This window comes from Crassostrea angulata, chromosome 7 (genome assembly GCF_025612915.1).
Source record: "Crassostrea angulata isolate pt1a10 chromosome 7, ASM2561291v2, whole genome shotgun sequence".
Classification (NCBI taxonomy): Eukaryota; Metazoa; Mollusca; class Bivalvia; order Ostreida; family Ostreidae; genus Magallana; species Magallana angulata.
In genome coordinates, this window is record NC_069117.1 from 19,546,836 (window position 1) to 19,564,093 (window position 17,258).

Here is a 17,258-nt window from a genome sequence, read left to right on the forward strand (position 1 = left end):
AATGTATCTTGAAGCATTGGTTTTTAAGAAACTTATTTATGAATGCCTTGAAAATAGTCAGATGTTAAATAGTAGGAACAATTTAGATATTTTTTGCAGTCGTATGTATTCATACGCCAGAGTTCAATAAAGTCTCCTTCAACCATCGGCTGTCTCCGTAAATCTCCGACAAGCAGAGAGTCATTCTATATTTAGAGGTCGCGTCATCAAGCTATCACGTGACCTGCTGTACACATTGTCTTGTTTGTTGGAGATTAACAGAGACAGTCGAGCATCTGGTTGAACGAGACTATAGATCATTATTGGTTGGATCCATACAATTTTTTGAATATTTCGATTACTTATACATAGGTTGATGGAATCAATTCTATCTTTAATCATTACACAACACGATTCATACGGGGTTTTTCTCAAAATTCTTGTCGGAAAAGTCCGAGAATTCATATTATATAAAAATGTGCGTAATTCAAATACATATTATAAACTACTTGCCAAGCAAAGAAACATATCGTTGATTTTAATATGAATAATAATCAATAAAATCAACTCCCGTCAGTACTTCAGTACTTTGATTATTATTTGCAATGCTTTAGGAATGCATTTCTAATGATCGAATGAAATTTGGGTGCCAGTCGTTGAGTTTTAAGCAAGATACAGGGCTCACAATTCTTCCTCATGTCAACAAGGCTCGTGTCCTGTTTTTGTTTACATAGGTTCAATATACCAGTAAAAAATCTTTTTAAAGCTGGTCTGTCCATCTTATTATTCATTTTAAGCATAAATTAACAGTTCCTAACGATTAAAACATTCATTTTAGGTCTAAAGCTGGAATTTTCACTTCAACATTCAAAATTTAAAAAAACGTTTTGTTTACATAGCGAAGATTGTAAGCTCTGTAACTCGCTTATTACTCATCAAATGACACTCACATTTTGGTTGCCTATTTAAAATGCCTTACTGAAGCGTTGTAAACATTAAAATCGAAAAAATAATTTTTGACCAAAATCGTGACCATGCTCCTTTAACCTTTAAAGTTGGATAAAACATCATTTTTGCAGTACTAAGAACGGTGTATTTCTGCATGGATTTTGGTCTATCGATCCACCAGGGCAGGGATACACGCCCATAAAAAACTAAGATATTTTGATAGGTTTGGTCAAAGGAATAAATTAAAATAGGAATTTGTTTAGAGGCATCCCTGCCCCGAGGTAGAAATTCGCAAAAGGAAAAGAAATACCGAAAAATTAAAAACTTATTTGTACAGTGTATTATAATGGTTCATATGAAATTCCTTATACGACAGCCAACTGTCAGCTGCCAACTGCTTAATTCCATAGATTCACATAGTTAGGTTTGAATAGCTCAATTGGTTCCATCGCTGTCACTTATCGCATATCTAACTTTTTTGTATCCTGGTTCGATTCCATCTGTTGTATTTTTTTTCTTTTTTTAGCTCACCTGAGCTGAAAGCTGAAGTGTGCTTTTCTGATCACTTTTTGTCTGGCGTCCGTTTGTCCGTCCGTCTGTCGGTCTGTCTCTCAACTTTTTACATTTTTGAATTCTTCTCCAGAACCACTAGGCCAATTTCAACCAAACTTGGCACAAAGCATAATTTGGTGAGGAGGATTCAAGTTTGTTAAAATGAAGGGCCGTGCTCTTTTTGAAGAGGAGATAATTAGGATTTATTAAAAATTTGTCGATATTCTTAAAAAATCTCAAATACCAATTGGCCAGAAAAGCTGAAACTTATGTAGAAGCATCCTCAGATAGTGTAGATTCAAGTTTGCTCAAATCATGCACCCCGGGGGTAAGGTTGGGCTACAATGGGGGTTGAAATTTACATAGAATAAATAGAGTAATTCTTTAAAAAATCTTCTTCTCAGAAACCAATCAGCCAGGAAAGCTGAAATTTACGTGGAAGCATCTATACTGTAGATTTAAAGTTGTAAAAATCATGATCCCCAGGGGTAGGATGGGGCCACAATGGGCTGCAAACTTTTACATAGGAATATATAGTGTAAATCTTTTAATATCTTCTTAACAACCATTTGGCCAGAAAAGCTGAAACTTGTGTGGAATCATCCTCAGATAGTATAGTTTAAAAATTGTTTAAAACATGGTCTTAGCGGATAAGGTGGGGCCATAATGGGGTGGGGTCAAAGTTTCACATTTGAATACATAGAGTAATTCTTTAAAAATTTTCTTCTTAGAAACCAATCAGCAAGGAAATCTGAAACTTGTGTGGAAGCATCCTTATGTAGTGTAGATACAAATTTGTGAATATCATGACCCCGGGGTTGGATGGAGCCACAATGGGGGGTCCGAGTTTTACATAGGAATATAAAGTGTAAATCTTTCTTCTCAGAAAATAATCACCCAAGAAAGCTTAAACTTAATTTTGTGGGAGCATTCTCAGGTAGGGTAGATTCAAGTTTGCTCTGGTCCCCAGGTGTAGGATGGGTCACAAATGGGGGGGGGGGGGGGTCACATTTTAGGAACATAAATAGACATTTTTTAAAATTATCTTTTTCTAAAAACCACTTGCCTAGAAAAGCTGTAACTTTACTGAAAGCAACCTCAGATAATGTAGATTAAAATTCTTTCAAATCAAAATCTTTAGGAGTAGGGTTGGGGCCACATTGATTTCCAATTTTACAAAGGAAAATATTATATGATTATTCACAGAAATGTTATTATATGCTAGTATAGTTTTCCTAATATGCAAGCATTTTGACATATTGCTGGTTTATTGGGCATCACAAGGGGTTCAGAGTTTGATTTAGGGTTATATCCCATATATTGACAATTGTTTAGTATCTTTTTGAGAATTGCAACGCTCATTAGGTAATATGACTATAAAATCACTCTGTTAGAAAACGGACTTGATTATAAACATAAGAATATCCAATGTAAAAAATTGGACTTCTATTTATACAAGATTTACATGTATTATACTACATATCAGATGATTTGTAATATGACTCCGTTAAGCTGATTTTACCATACTTATTGTTGCTCAGGTGAGCGACGTGGCCCATGGGCCTCCTGTTTTGTTTTTATTGTCCCCCGCCGCAACGCGGTACGGGGACATAGAAATGCCGGGCGTCCGTCCGTGTGTCCGTGGGTCCGTGTGTCCGTGGGTCTGTGTGTCCGTGGGTCCGTGCGTCCGTGTGTCCGTGCGTCCGTCCGTCACACTTTTTTGTAAGCGCTCTCATGCCTACAAATTTTGACGGATTTCCATTAAATTTATACCAAATGTTTATACCACTAATACCTTGGTCAAGTTCGAAAATCAGCATTGGTCGATACTTTTTGTTGGAGTTATGGGACTATTACCACAATAATGACTCCGTTTTATCCAAAAATTGACCTTGTAAGCGCTCTCATGCCTACAAATTTTGACGGATTTTCATTAAATTTATACCAAATGTTTATACTACTAATACCTTGGTCAAGTTCGAAAATCAGCATTGGTCGATACTTTTTGTTGGAGTTATGAGACTATGACCACAATAATGACTCCGTTTTATAAAAAAATTGACCTTGTAAGCGCTCTCATGCCTACAAACTTTGCCGGATTTTCATTAAATTTATACCAAATGTTTATACTACTAATACCTTGGTCAAGTTCGAAAATCAGCATTGGTCGATACTTTTTGTTGGAGTTATGAGACTTTGACCACAATAATGACTCCGTTTTATCCAAAAATTGACCTTGTAAGCGCTCTCATGCCTACAAATTTTGACGGATTTTCATTAAATTTATACCAAATGTTTATACCACTAATACCTTGGTCAAGTTCGAAAATCAGCCTTGGTCGATAGACTCGATACTAGTATACTGCTTGACTGGCGGGGGACCCAGGAATTCTATTCTTGTTTTTTTTAAATTATCGATTTGTACTTTTTATTTTTCTTTATACAGGATTGTGCTTTTGTATTTGACTCCGATTTTTTTTTTAATACACGTTTGCTCTTCAAATTGAAGACATTCAAGAAAAAGCATGCACTACCTATACCAGCACGGTTTGTTTGAGGACAAGAATAGTCCAATCCACACTTCGCGGGGTCATTCCAAAGGTCTAAAGGAAAAAAACAAAATAACTTTTCCCTTCTTTATGCAACCAAATATTTGGGCGCCCTCTGAAGAAATCTCTTAAAATTTAATTTGATATACCTTCGATGTGTGAGTTGCCTCAACCTGGGGCAATTTAAATTCACAGCGGAAAGGGATTTCTAATATCAAATGACGAAGTTGCCTTTCCCCAAGGGACATAACGTTTGTAAAGTGTGGATTGGTCTGACTCTGTCTTACTCGAGACATGCAGGTAAAAAAAGTCATTGTGTACACGGCATATGTGAAATTTTAATAATCGTAATTACGATCCTATACGGGAATGAAGTAAAATAACACATTCCTTATTTTTTAAAGGATATTGGCTTAATGTTTTCAATAGTCTGAATAAAATAAAAGAAAATTAATGCATAAAACGACGTTTGAAATCGCGTCACGCGAGACTTTCGATAGTTGCTAATATATCCCTGTTTGTAAATTAACGCATATACATGTATTGTATTATAGAATTGAAATTTAAAGAAAAAAGTAAAAAAAAAAAGCGTCCATAACTCATACTGCGGCGGCAGTGCGCGGACAGCGATTATGAAACTCATTTTTTCAATCTCTACTGCAGTATACATTGTGAGAATTAGAACCTAGGAGTTTACCGTGTATGGCCTAAAATCAAGATTTTGTTATATACAAGTGATCCTTTGTAATCAAGTACGGATAACTTCTCTCTCGTTACGGTACATATATAGAAATTGGGTAACATTTTTCGGAACAGTGTCAACGTTCGATATATTTACCCCCCCCCCCCCCCCCCAAAAAAAAAAATGGAATAGAATTTTAAAGATTGTTGTGACGGAGTGTTTTGTGTTAAGATTTAGGGTGAGTCTGTTCAACCAAATCAAATTGTTTCCTGATAATAAGCATTTACCTTTGTACATGTATGTTTGCGTGCATGTGTCTGTCTGTGTGTGTGTGTGTGTGTGGGGGGGGGGGGGTGGTGGTGGTAATTCCTTGAATTGAAAATCAGAGGGGCTACATTAATTATCGCAGCTTCAGTATAGGTAAACCTTTAGATAAAGATGATTTCTCTAAACTGTCCAGTACCAGTAGTTAGGACATCTATATTTATCTGTTTTATTGTAAGAAACATATATAAAAACACAATCACTGAAATTAATACCTTTGATCCGCTCTAATTAAATACGCCTTATAATATTTAAGAACTGAAGTATTATGATCAGCCTGAGGAAACATAGTCATTGGAACTCTTTGCCCAATCAATGCTTGTTCTGGAATATTCTCCAGATTTCTGGTACCGGTAAATTATGCATGTACTATTTTTTTGTCGTGTAGCTCAGGAAACAGGGACAACTTCCTTTTGTGTCGAACTTTTATTATTCGGGAAAAAGGAAGGGGACCGAGCTGAATCCGTTTTGACCGCCATAATTATCTTACATATATTTTGCCCACAAATAAATTTTAAAATTTTTTTTAAACACTTGTAAGTTTAATATTTTTTCCTTGTAAATTCACGTCGGGCGTTTATGTTGTTGTTTATTAAAACAAATTGTATCAGGGGTATTAAAATTTCTCTTCATATATACTGATTTCTTGATTGTATACATTGATTTCCCATTCTTTATGCAGTCATGACATATGCAGCATACATCATTTGTCAATGTAAAATGCCATTCAGTGAAATCTATGAGATGTATGTAAAGACAGTCAGAGTAGTGTACAGCGAAAGCCTGAGTTTCTTTTGTTACAGACTGTGAATCTCTCACATCATTGTCACCCTATGTGGTATAAAATGTTTCTGAAATCGCACATTATATATGAAATAAATGTTGTTTGTTTGTATCGGGAAAATAACTCAATCAACTGTGGGTTACTGACGACGCGCACGGCAGAATGAGATGTAAGTATTCGAATTGCAATGTATCCGTGTTAATAGATGGTGCCCGCTTTTTCTGAACCAGACTGTGAAATATCCGTAATTTAATCCTGGAACGTATGCTGTGTAGCCGCGGACATGCTGTGGTCGATTATAAAATTGTGCATCCTCTACCATTTCCTAGATTATTTTAAACAGTTTCATATTTCGTTATTTCATAAAATTCAGTTTTCTTCCGAATTAGGAGCTTTGGGTGGACTTTGCATATGATATGGCGATGACACGATATCAAATTTAAAATAGTCAAGAGTTGTCTGTTGTGTGACAGGTGGCGCTGCTAATATTAGGTCGTAAGCTGTCTGCAACTTGTGAAGTGGGCCTCAGGAGGAGAGAGAGATGGAAACTGTGGAAGGAACACGACTTCATTACGGAGATTTTATTGTTATTGTTGCATACTTCGCATTTGTCTTGTTTATAGGATTATGGGTATGTATAAAGATTTTTTTTCCTTTTTAAAAACTTAAGCTTTCTAAGTATAACATTATTTTCGCGTCTGAAATAATTCGGCTTGCGCTGGGCTTGTCGATCATCAAATGATAAATGGGGATAGAATATAGCAAATTACCTCAAGTTCTTGCCAACGTTAGACATTGGCTTTTTATAGAACAGTTTGGGGGTAATTATTGAAAAAAGAAGATATCATTTTTGAATGATCCTTTGTTACCTGTAGAAAAAAGTCGTTCAATTCATGGACAGGTGTAGTGATAAGGGTTATTGTCACTTGACTAAAATAATGCGTAAAGAAATGAAAGAAATAGATTGTTGCATGATAACAAGATTTTCTATTATTTATATCAATCACTGTGTACATGTATGAGTATATACATATATGGCCAAGGGTTTTCCTTTGATTGCTGTGTGCTCATTGCAATGCATGCATGTACAATTGAATACATGCATGTTGCATGCAGACATTCATTATAATAAGATGGGTTGTCAAAACTCAAAAGCCTACAATTTTTTCTTATATTAAATATATGATCAAATATATAAAAATTTAAATTTTGGACTGAACAGCCCCCCCTTCATATATTTACCCAGACAATACAAAATGAGATTTGAGGGGGGGGGGGGGTTATTATGCAGCCCAGCTATAAATAAGATACAATGCTTGTCTGCCTCCCAACATTCATGTTAAACATTTTTTATAAGAATTCTTTACATTCTTGCTCATTGTGGAAGTTTGGACTAGTTTATACCCCTCATAAAATGGGATGTGCACTGTGTCTTTGCTGTATGGTGCATATTGTGCAAGCTTCCCTCAATTCTTGTGTAATAACTCTTCAAAGAGTATAGGATAACTACTGAGAAAATTTACCATAATCACATGTAAAATTTAAAATAAATTTTTAATAAAGTTGATAAAAAATGTTAAGAAAATGTATGAAATTTGGGTAATTGAAAACCTCTCTCCAAACTGAATGATTGAATCATTTTAAATTTCCCTTAAATTGACGGTCACAACTTTTTGAATCTGTAATATATTGTAAATTAAAGCAGAAGTTGATAACAAATTAATCTCTGAGATTTTTCCTTAAAACCCAATACTCGTGGGGCAACTCTGAGAGAGTTTGGTGGGGCGCTGTTTTGGCAGAATCTCACCTGATTCAGAATTAAATTGTATGAATTAAAGCTGAGATTTGAGCTGAGATTTTTACATGTTGGATCCCCGGCGACCATGATCCTAAAGTACATGTACTGATTATAGAAATGTCAATCATTGAATGCTTATTCAATCAACAACATTCTTTTATTCTTTAAAGAGAATTTTAAATTTTTACAATTTTCATGACCCTTGACACAGCACCAAAATTTGGTTGGAGACCTAGAGCCCTGATAGGCCATTTAATTGTATTCAGACACCATGATGTAACTGCTAAGAGATTATCAGATATGAAAAATTGTGACACAGGTTGTTTATTTTTTTTTCATTAAGGAGGCAGATGTTGAGCATTGAGTTACACCAAGAATAGAGCACATCTGACCACTTAAAAAATGTCTATTAGTGAGACAAGTGCACAGGTTTTTATGGATTAGGAAGATTGGGGTTTAAAATTTTTATGATTTGATATAAAATTGCCCTTTCATGTTCCTTGGAGTAGATATTTTAAAAAAAAGACAACCAATTTAAGTTCATTCAACCAAAGTGATAATAAAAATCTCAGCTGGAAATACGGAACGTTTTTCACCCCACTAGGTAAACTTTGATTTCACTCAGCTTTTGCAAACAAAGTAAATTAGGCCAGAGAGCCAATAAATTCCTTGGTTACTGTATTAGAAGCAGTACTTGGTAACAAAGACGTTTTTGAAGTGTTTACTATTGAGAAGACTTGTTTAATGAAATATATTTATCTTATCTTATCTTTGACTACTCTTGTAAGAAAATCCAGCAAGTTGAAGACACAAAAAAATGATGAAAATATAAATGAAAACAATTTTTACCTTTGCATGTAGTAGATTTCATCAGCTCAACAGCTTGAAGTGAGGGGTAGGGGAGATGGTAGTGGAGGATGTAATTGTGCATGCAATATGCCACCTTTTCTCAGCATCCCAGGTTGATATAGTTCTTAAAGCAGTTATTCTTCCAGGACATTTTAGCATTCAACTTGGAGTTTTATATATGATACATCCTAAATTTCATCATTCCAGGACAAATTTAGTTGCTGCTAATTTTTAACCAATATTTTACAGATGAATGATTGTAATGTTATAATGAAAGTATTTGAGCAGCAGAGTTTGTTGAAGGTTAAAGTTGAAGATCTCATGTCAAGAATCATTTGGCCTAGTAATTAAAGGCCTATAGTATTTTAACCAAACATGCATGGATATTGGATAATGTGTATGAGAAAAAAAAATGATCATGTCTCTGTTAATTACTGTATGTTTCTTGATTAATGAACAGCTTATAAAATTAAATATTTTGGAGGCCAGTCTTATTTACAAGGAAATATGTATCACACATAAAGCAATTTCTCTACCCCCTTTTTACATCACTTCAGTTTTCAGACAATTTGTCTATATATCACCGAGATCTTTGTAATTAAAAAAAAAAGCAAGACTAGTCATTGACAGTGTTAGAAATTGTTTTATATCAAACATTTGTTTGAATATATTTTGCTTCTTCTGTCCCATCATTTGTCTATGAATTTGAAAACTAGCAGATATTTATTTGTTAATTTTCTTTAAAAAGCTCAATTTTCAAACAGTTTACTTGTAATTGATTAAAAAAAAATAGCAAAGATCATGAAATTTGGTATCATTAACTAGTCAATAAGTAGCAAATGATTAACTGTATTCCACTCCTATTAAATTTTAATTGATATCTTGATTGACTATGAATTACTAATGACCTTTTTTTTTCTTTTTTTTTTTTTTTTTTTACAATATATGAATTTTTGTGTTACAGACCTCTCGACAGAACAGAGGCAGTGCCGGGGGCTACTTCCTTGCAGGCAGGAGTATGCATTGGATACCGGTATGACTTTCATCACTGTGTGTACCTGATATGTTCATTTTGATGTCATAATATTGCATTTTGGTATTTTTTATTTATCGAATAACTGCGATTAAGCATTGTTTGCTCATGTACAAGATCAGGATAAAAGTTCATACCATGATAGAGTATATGTTTGAACTTTACCATCTACTTGTTGTCATATTTCTGTATCTGGGTTACACAGTTAAGGCCACTATTCATATTGGCAGCTGATAAATGATGGATTACGGTAAATGACATTGTCAAGGCATCTGGCATACTGAAAGCTGACTTGGCATAAAAAAATGGCTAAATGGTTCACGGCCTTTAGAAGATTTTTTGACCTTGATAAGCTGTATATCAAGTAATTTTCGTGATGATGTAATTTTCACAATTGCTTTTGCATGGCAAATTATTCAATACATAGAAATTATGTCAGGTACTGTTTGCTATTTTCAAAATTTAAATGACAAACAAAAAATGAACAATGACTGTTACAAATATTAAAAAGACTTAATGGTAAACATTTTCTTTAATGTCACAAATTTTGTGACACTTTAACAAAAAACTAATATAGTACAGTATTTACTCATCTTTAAGTTTTGAGTAACTTTATAACAAATTTTCTAGGATTTACTGATGTCATGATTGTAATCTGGTACCAGATTTTATAAGTACAGAGCTTAATTGAAAAAAAAAGGGTGTTTTTTTTATACATTTATTGTGTCCAGACACCATATATTTTATGACAGAATTATCTTTCTTGTGTGACGGTCAGACTGGTTCAAATGCCAGTGCCAGATAGTTCAGATGGTAGAGCACCTGACAAGAGATTCAGGGGGCCCTAGTTTGAATCTTGGTCTGGTCTGTCCTTATTTCTCCCATCCCGTAACACTTGCATTTAATACATGAAATTTGAAGATGAGAAACCTTTAAAAAGTATAAAATCATTCTTCTCAGTGTGGGGCATTAGCATGTCTTGTTGTCTTGCATTATTTATTTGGATACATAGACACTAAGAACATTAATTTTGTTTCATTACATAGGCATCGGAACCCTGGGGGGGGGGGGGGCTTAGCCTCCCACTTTTTTTGCAAAGTTAGACCTAACCAGTATATAGGCACATAGCATCATGGAGGGTTCAGGCCCCCCCCCCACACTTTTTCTCGCAGCAAAGATAATAGTTCCTAAATTAACTTAGAAAAGGTTGAAATATTAAGAAGTTAGAGTCATAGGTACACTACCCCCCCCCCCCCCCCCCCCCCCCCCCCCCCCCCCCCCCCCCCGGATTAAGAATTTTATGATTTGAGGGAAAAAAATTATGGGTAGGTAAGAATCTTTTTTTTTTTTTTTATAAAGGTATACTACCCCCCCCCCCCAACACACACACACACACGGATTAGGATTTTCATCATCTTGGGATGTAGTTGTGTTTTTGTTTTATTTTGCTTGTCAAGATTTCTGAGGATTAGTCTAGTCCACCCACTTTCAATTTGCTTCCGACGCCACTGCATTAAACTTTTATGTTTGAGCAGATCTTCTTTTCTTGCACATCTGCTTTTGAATGATTTATTGGTAGAAAAGGTGAATGTATTCAAAGTCACATCTTGTGGAATTACGTTTAGAAATTTATGAAAAAAATATCTTGAATTTTGAATTAGTTCAGTTTTAAAAATAAGCTCACCTGAGCTTAAAGCTCAAGTGAGCTTTTCTGATCACTTGTTGTCCTGCATCTGCAGTCTGTAAACTTTATACATTTTCAAATTTCAACCAAACTTGGCACAAAACATTACCGGGTGAAAGGGGTTCAAATTTGTTCAAATAAAGGGCCACACCCTCTTTCAAGGGGAGATAAAGGATTATTGAAAATTTGTTTGAGCTTTTCTAAAATCTTCTCAGATAGGGTAGATCATATTTTGTTTAAATCATGACCCCTGGGGGTAGGGTGGGGCCACATTGGGGAGGGGTGAATTTTTACATTGAAATATTGAAACAAAAAGTTTTACAAAATCTATTTCTCAGGAACAGATAAGCCAGAAGAGCTGAAACTTGCGTGGAAGCGTCCTCAGGTTGTGTAGATTTAATTTTGTTCAAATCATGATCCTCAGGGTTAAGGTGGGGCCACTATGGGGTGGTGGTGGAGTTTTTAGATAGGAATATGTAGAGAAAAAACTTTAAAAATATTTTCCCAAAAACCATTTGCCTAGAAAAGCTGTAACTTTGTGGAAGCAACCTCAGATAGTGGAGATTCAACTTTGTCAAAATCTTAATCATACGCCCACATTGGGAGTCAAAGTTATCAAAAAAAAATTCAAAGTTTGAATTATTCCCAAAAGCTCAAATGTTATAACATATGGAACTATTTCATTGGACATTTGGCACCACAAAGGGTTTCAAGTTATATGCAAGGTCATATCCCATATATAAACAGTTGTTTAAGGTCTTACTGAGAACTGCAATGCTTAATAGGTGATATGACTATAAAATCATCCTGTTACAAGAGGTGTAATGTTTAACATTAGAATATCTGGAGGAAAATGTTTTTTATACAGGATCTATTCTACTGCATCGTCCTGAAGTTTTGTGTATGACTCCATAAGGCTATTGTTACACGGGGAGCGATGTGGCCCATGGGCCTCTTGTTTATTTAGGTTACAGTTAAGTGACATTCAACTTCTAAATGGACATCACATACTTCTTTTCATTGTGCACTATGGTTAAGGAGGTTGGAGGTTGGATAAGGATTACTCTAAATGCTGTAAACTTCATCTTTCCTTTAACTATTTGATGGGAATTGTATGCATATTTAGAAAGATCATAAAGCAGTATTAAACTAAAGACTGCCAAATTAGGTTTATAGGGGGCTCAATGGTCATGACCAATTTTAGAGTAGTTACAACTCATGAAATGATAGTAGGTGCCTAGAATAAAAAATATAAAAACTGTGAGGCAGATCTAAAAGATGTGTTGACAATCCAGCTACTTCAAATACCAGTAATTGACAGGTCTATATATGTATGACACTCAGATTACCATTAAAGTCTTCTGATTTATTGTCTCAAATATTCACTTGTTTCTTAACTATACAGTACAGGCATTGCGGATCCTGCATTTGACCGCGTTTCCCCGTGGTTTGTTAATTCCTTGCACCATCATGGGGATTGATTGTGGCAATAATTGGGATCGTGATCATATTGCGGCGGTGTAAACTACTGTTATTCTCTGTTATCTGTACAAGCTTGCACGTATGTGTAGAGTGGATGTTTTTTAACTAATACATAATGAGTTATAATTTAATTCTGGTTGTAACACGCTTTCTGTTTGGCTAAAAAATTATTTTATATATGGTATATGTAGAAAGAATGTTGCCTACGTCATAGAAAGAATAACGTCAAAAATGTATCAATATGCCTGACGTTACGTTTGAATTTTGAACAATTTTACGTCATTTTAAAGGTCAAATTGTTTTATCTACAATGAAGAATAAAAAAATTAAATTGTAAGCATTGAATTCAATATTTATTAGTTTTATACGATATAAAATGGTTTGAAACAGTTAACGCTTTTTTATAAGCCGCTTTGTGGTTAATAAAGCTTAAACTGCCCGAAACCATTTTATATTGTATAAAACAAATAGATATTGACTTCATTCCTTGAATATAATTACCAAATTTTAAAATTCATAAAAGTTGATAACTAAATTATGTTGGCTCTATCATCAAAACATAATTTACTTAAAAACTGAACTAAGTGCTTAGATATGGGACCAATATTAAAAGTATGCACTAATATTGATCTGTAGACTTTAAAGCATAGATCTAAAAGAAATAAAGATATTTATTTGAAAAAAAAGACTGAATAGTGGCATTTAATTTCTCATTGATGGCAAGAATGCAAAATCAAATAAATAGCAGAGTGTCTATGGTGAAATTGTTAAATTAGTGTGTAAATCATTATCTTCACCAAAAAACAAGATTAATAGATTCATATAACTAAAATTATAGTAATATATATTAAATATGATTTCTTTCATTTGAGGGATGAAGTAGACAGAAATCAATTTCTACTTGGTGTAAAACTGAATTAATTGTCCGGAAATATAAGGTTTTCAATCGAATACCTGCTTGTGTCACATACATATACAGGTGACACTCGATGGCTCGAACTTCGATCTCTCGAAGTTCTTGATCTCTCGAAGTGAACTCACGGTCCCATTTTTTTTCTCTATATAACTAAGCAAATTTACTCTTGATCTCTCGAACTCCGATCTCTCGAAGTTCTTGATCTCTCGAAGTAAAATCTGGGTCCCGTTATACATATTTCATTGTTTTTCACTCTTGATAACTCGAAGTGGTTGCAGTGTACACACGCGGCCGATCAAGCGTATAATTATAGCTCCGTGTGGACCTTACCTGGACGGTTGAGTGAACTCCTAGGGGCAAGCGTGGTAGTGTTAATTAGTTGATTACGTAAGTGACACTACCCATTGCTTCCTTCAAAGGGTAGACAAGTAATTTGTAAGTGATCTGTTAATTTCAACAACTTGTGAATGTTACGGTAAATGCTCTTTATTTAAAATATTCTAACGTAATGATTAAGAAAACCTAATATGCTTTAAAGTTTTTAACGTGAAAAAATACACTTAATAACCACACAAGTAAGTTTTGTATTGTTTAAATTGAAGTAATGTAGCAGAAAATACGACTGAAATCATGTCAGACTATCCTTCCATGTTATAAATATAAATTTCCGGCTACTATAATTTTAGAACCAAAATGATCGGAACAAAAATTTCCGGATTTTTTTAAACTTTCGATCTCTCGAACTTTTGATCTCTCGAAGTTTAATCATGGTCCCCCGAAGTTCGAGTTATCGAGATTCACCTGTAGTTCTTTTAAAAGAACCATTTTATTAGCAAGGCTATATAAAGAATTACTTAGGTGTTAGATACCAGTTTAGGATGACACATACAGGCGCAAAGTTTAAATTTTTATAAATGCTCTATTAAAGAACCAAATAAATCATGTGATCCAACTTTCTGTTATAATTACGTATTTGTACATTTAATATGCCAAATATTAAATAGCTGCAGTGTGTCATTGCTAATTCCACAGTGTGTTGTTATTTAATGGTATTAAAGTATTTATCTTTCATTTGGAAAGTAATGGATGGAATTAAAGGAGAATAAGAATACCCTTTCTTTTAAAGTTTTGAATGCTTTCATGATCAGCATATGGCATTTGTTAGCACTGGTGTTTTTCTTTCTTTTTTTAAAAGTCTTTCATATGAAGTATTTGGAGTATTAAGGTGGGAAAGTTCTTGAGTACTTGTGTATGGACCCATCACTTATAAGGTGTGAAAAACAAGTTTTTTTTCTGGTACTTCAATGTGTAAAATAAATTAAAAGCCCTTGAAGTAGATTTATGATTATGTGTATATACAAGCAAAGGATGTCGCTCATTATCAAAATTAATGTGTGCCGTGCACTGTGACTTACTCTTTTCTAAAATTGACTATAGTAACTTTGTACAATTAAAAGACTTGATCATATTCCATATAATTCACAACAATTAATTATTTGAAAAATCACTTGAATCTTGAAGATTCTTCAATAAATTTGTGGACAGAAACAATAATTGTATTTATTTTCTTTTATGTAAAGGGAGATTATCGCTACCATATTAAAGTAAACTAGAATCAATACTGACTAAATCTAGCATGAATAATTGGTCAAACAAGTTGTTTTTACCTCTAGAATATTTTTTACAAGCAAAAAAGAAATAATACACATCATGTGTTTTACCACATAAACACAATGGATTATTATTTTATGTTTATATAGATCATAACTTCATACACAGTTGTGTGACTTTTGTCTTAGCTTGGTGTGAATTATGTTTGTACAATGCTTGTCAAAAGAAAAAAACTTTGTGGGTTTTGTAACATTAGCCATATGTAATTTACGCAACAAATTGATTGGGTAGACTTTACTGGCTTTTACAGTTACCGGCAATAATGAATTCCACTGGTTAACAGCATTAGGCACAAATGATTTATTGAATAAATCTAATCTACTTTTAGGAACATTAAAATGTTCCTTATTTAGTGTGATGTAGTGTGATATGTTTGCCAGCTTGCTAGGAATTAAAATATCAATTATCAATTAAATTTCAAGTTCGAAGAAAAACAAAACCAATTATATGGTAACCAATGAAGTACTTTAGAGGGGTTTTTTAATGTTTGATATCGTATGCTGTGTTTGTGTACCATTGTGGTTTGATTCGCATATTACATTGTATAAGCAGAAAGTCTCTCTCTCTCTCTCTCTCTCTCTCTCTCTCTCTCTCTCTCTCTCTCTCTCTCTCTCTTTCTCGTTTTACTTCTAAGATGTTAATACTGTGAATTTTTTCATATTTTTTTGGTGGTAAAGAACATCTTTCACAAGTTTCATAAAAAAAAAAAAAACAGTAACTAAAACAATAGATTAAATTTAGAAAAGTACAAGTAGAACTCCGGAATTCCAGTATTTTAAGTAGGCTGGATGGTCAACAAATTAACCATCAGATCTACCTAAAATTTTAAGATATGATTTGTTTAACTATGATTTTTGAATAAGTAAAGATTTGCAATTTTGGTGAATCCCTTTATTGTTATAATGAGCTCTTCTTCTAAAGAAGATCAATACAGTCTAAAAATGGCCACGACTATTGAGTCTTAAGGATATAGTTGAAAAAATCATGCAATGCTGTAAATTGTATGCATGGTGGCATGCTTGTCTTGGACTAGGTATTATAAGCTGTTTTGAGACGATTTCATATAAGTACATGTAGATGATAAACTTTCACATATTTCATCAAGGAGTCACGGATGTTTTTTTAATAAAGTTAGTGAGGGCCCGATTTAGTTACATAGCCTTGCCAAAGAGGATAAAACGATTCCTGCTCATCAGTATATATATGAAGCTTAAAACAACTTTAACATCAAATTAAATTGGGCATGCAGTATAATTACAAAGAAAACACTAGCCGCTTGCTGACCCGGCAGTTTAAACTTTGGCAATTAAAGACATAAAGAACAGGTACATAATAATGATACAGGTTTAACCAATATTGAATTATTTGAAAGAGTCTGAACGAAATATTGTTAATGATTTATATGATACATGTACTGTAGAATCTCTATCGTAAGTTTCTTTCGGGGTCAACTTGATTTTTTGTGTTGTGTGTATTCCATCCATTGTGCGAGTGTAGGAAAAAAGTATCCGCATTGACAGTATTATTAACTCTCTGATTGCATGCTTTACGTTAATGTCTGTACATAGGTTGGAGCCTCCCTGTTTGCCAGTAATATAGGAAGCATCCACTTTGTGGGGCTAGCAGGATCTGGTGCAGCAACAGGAATAGTCATTGCCTTGTATGAACTCAATGTAGGTACATTGTACAGAGGGTAAGATCAGTAATAATGGGATGTTACATAAGGTAGCAGCTGAGTCTTAAGTTCAACTATGCCAGCCAGGCTATTGCAACAATTCAGTCATACTGTACACATAGTATCAGATTAATAGACCATTCATTATTTCAGAGTCAAATAAAATACAACAGCATGACTTGAAATAAACTGAGAATGTCTTAGAATATGACATGCAGAAATACGAGGGTTGTTAGAAAATTTGCGAACAAGTTCAACTGTGAGCGGACTATTCACATGATACCAGCTAAACTTGTCATATTTAATCTTGACGTATTTTCTAAGAAATATAT

General features: G+C 34.0%; 1 protein-coding gene across 2 annotated transcripts in view; it reads left to right on the forward strand.

Moving 5' to 3' along the window:
• Window positions 1-6,218: 6,218 nt before the first annotated feature.
• The window catches only part of LOC128192403 (sodium/myo-inositol cotransporter 2-like), a 43,992-nt gene continuing 32,952 nt past the window's right edge, over window positions 6,219-17,258 (forward strand). Inside the window, exons 1-3 of one of the 2 annotated variants that reach the window (XM_052865042.1) lie at window positions 6,219-6,449; window positions 9,430-9,498; window positions 16,820-16,924. In XM_052865042.1, the coding sequence (XP_052721002.1) occupies window positions 6,360-6,449; window positions 9,430-9,498; window positions 16,820-16,924 (264 nt within the window). In that variant the 5' untranslated portion in view covers window positions 6,219-6,359. The remainder of the gene's footprint in view (window positions 6,450-9,429; window positions 9,499-16,819; window positions 16,925-17,258) is intronic. The other variant, XM_052865043.1, reaches the window with a different exon arrangement.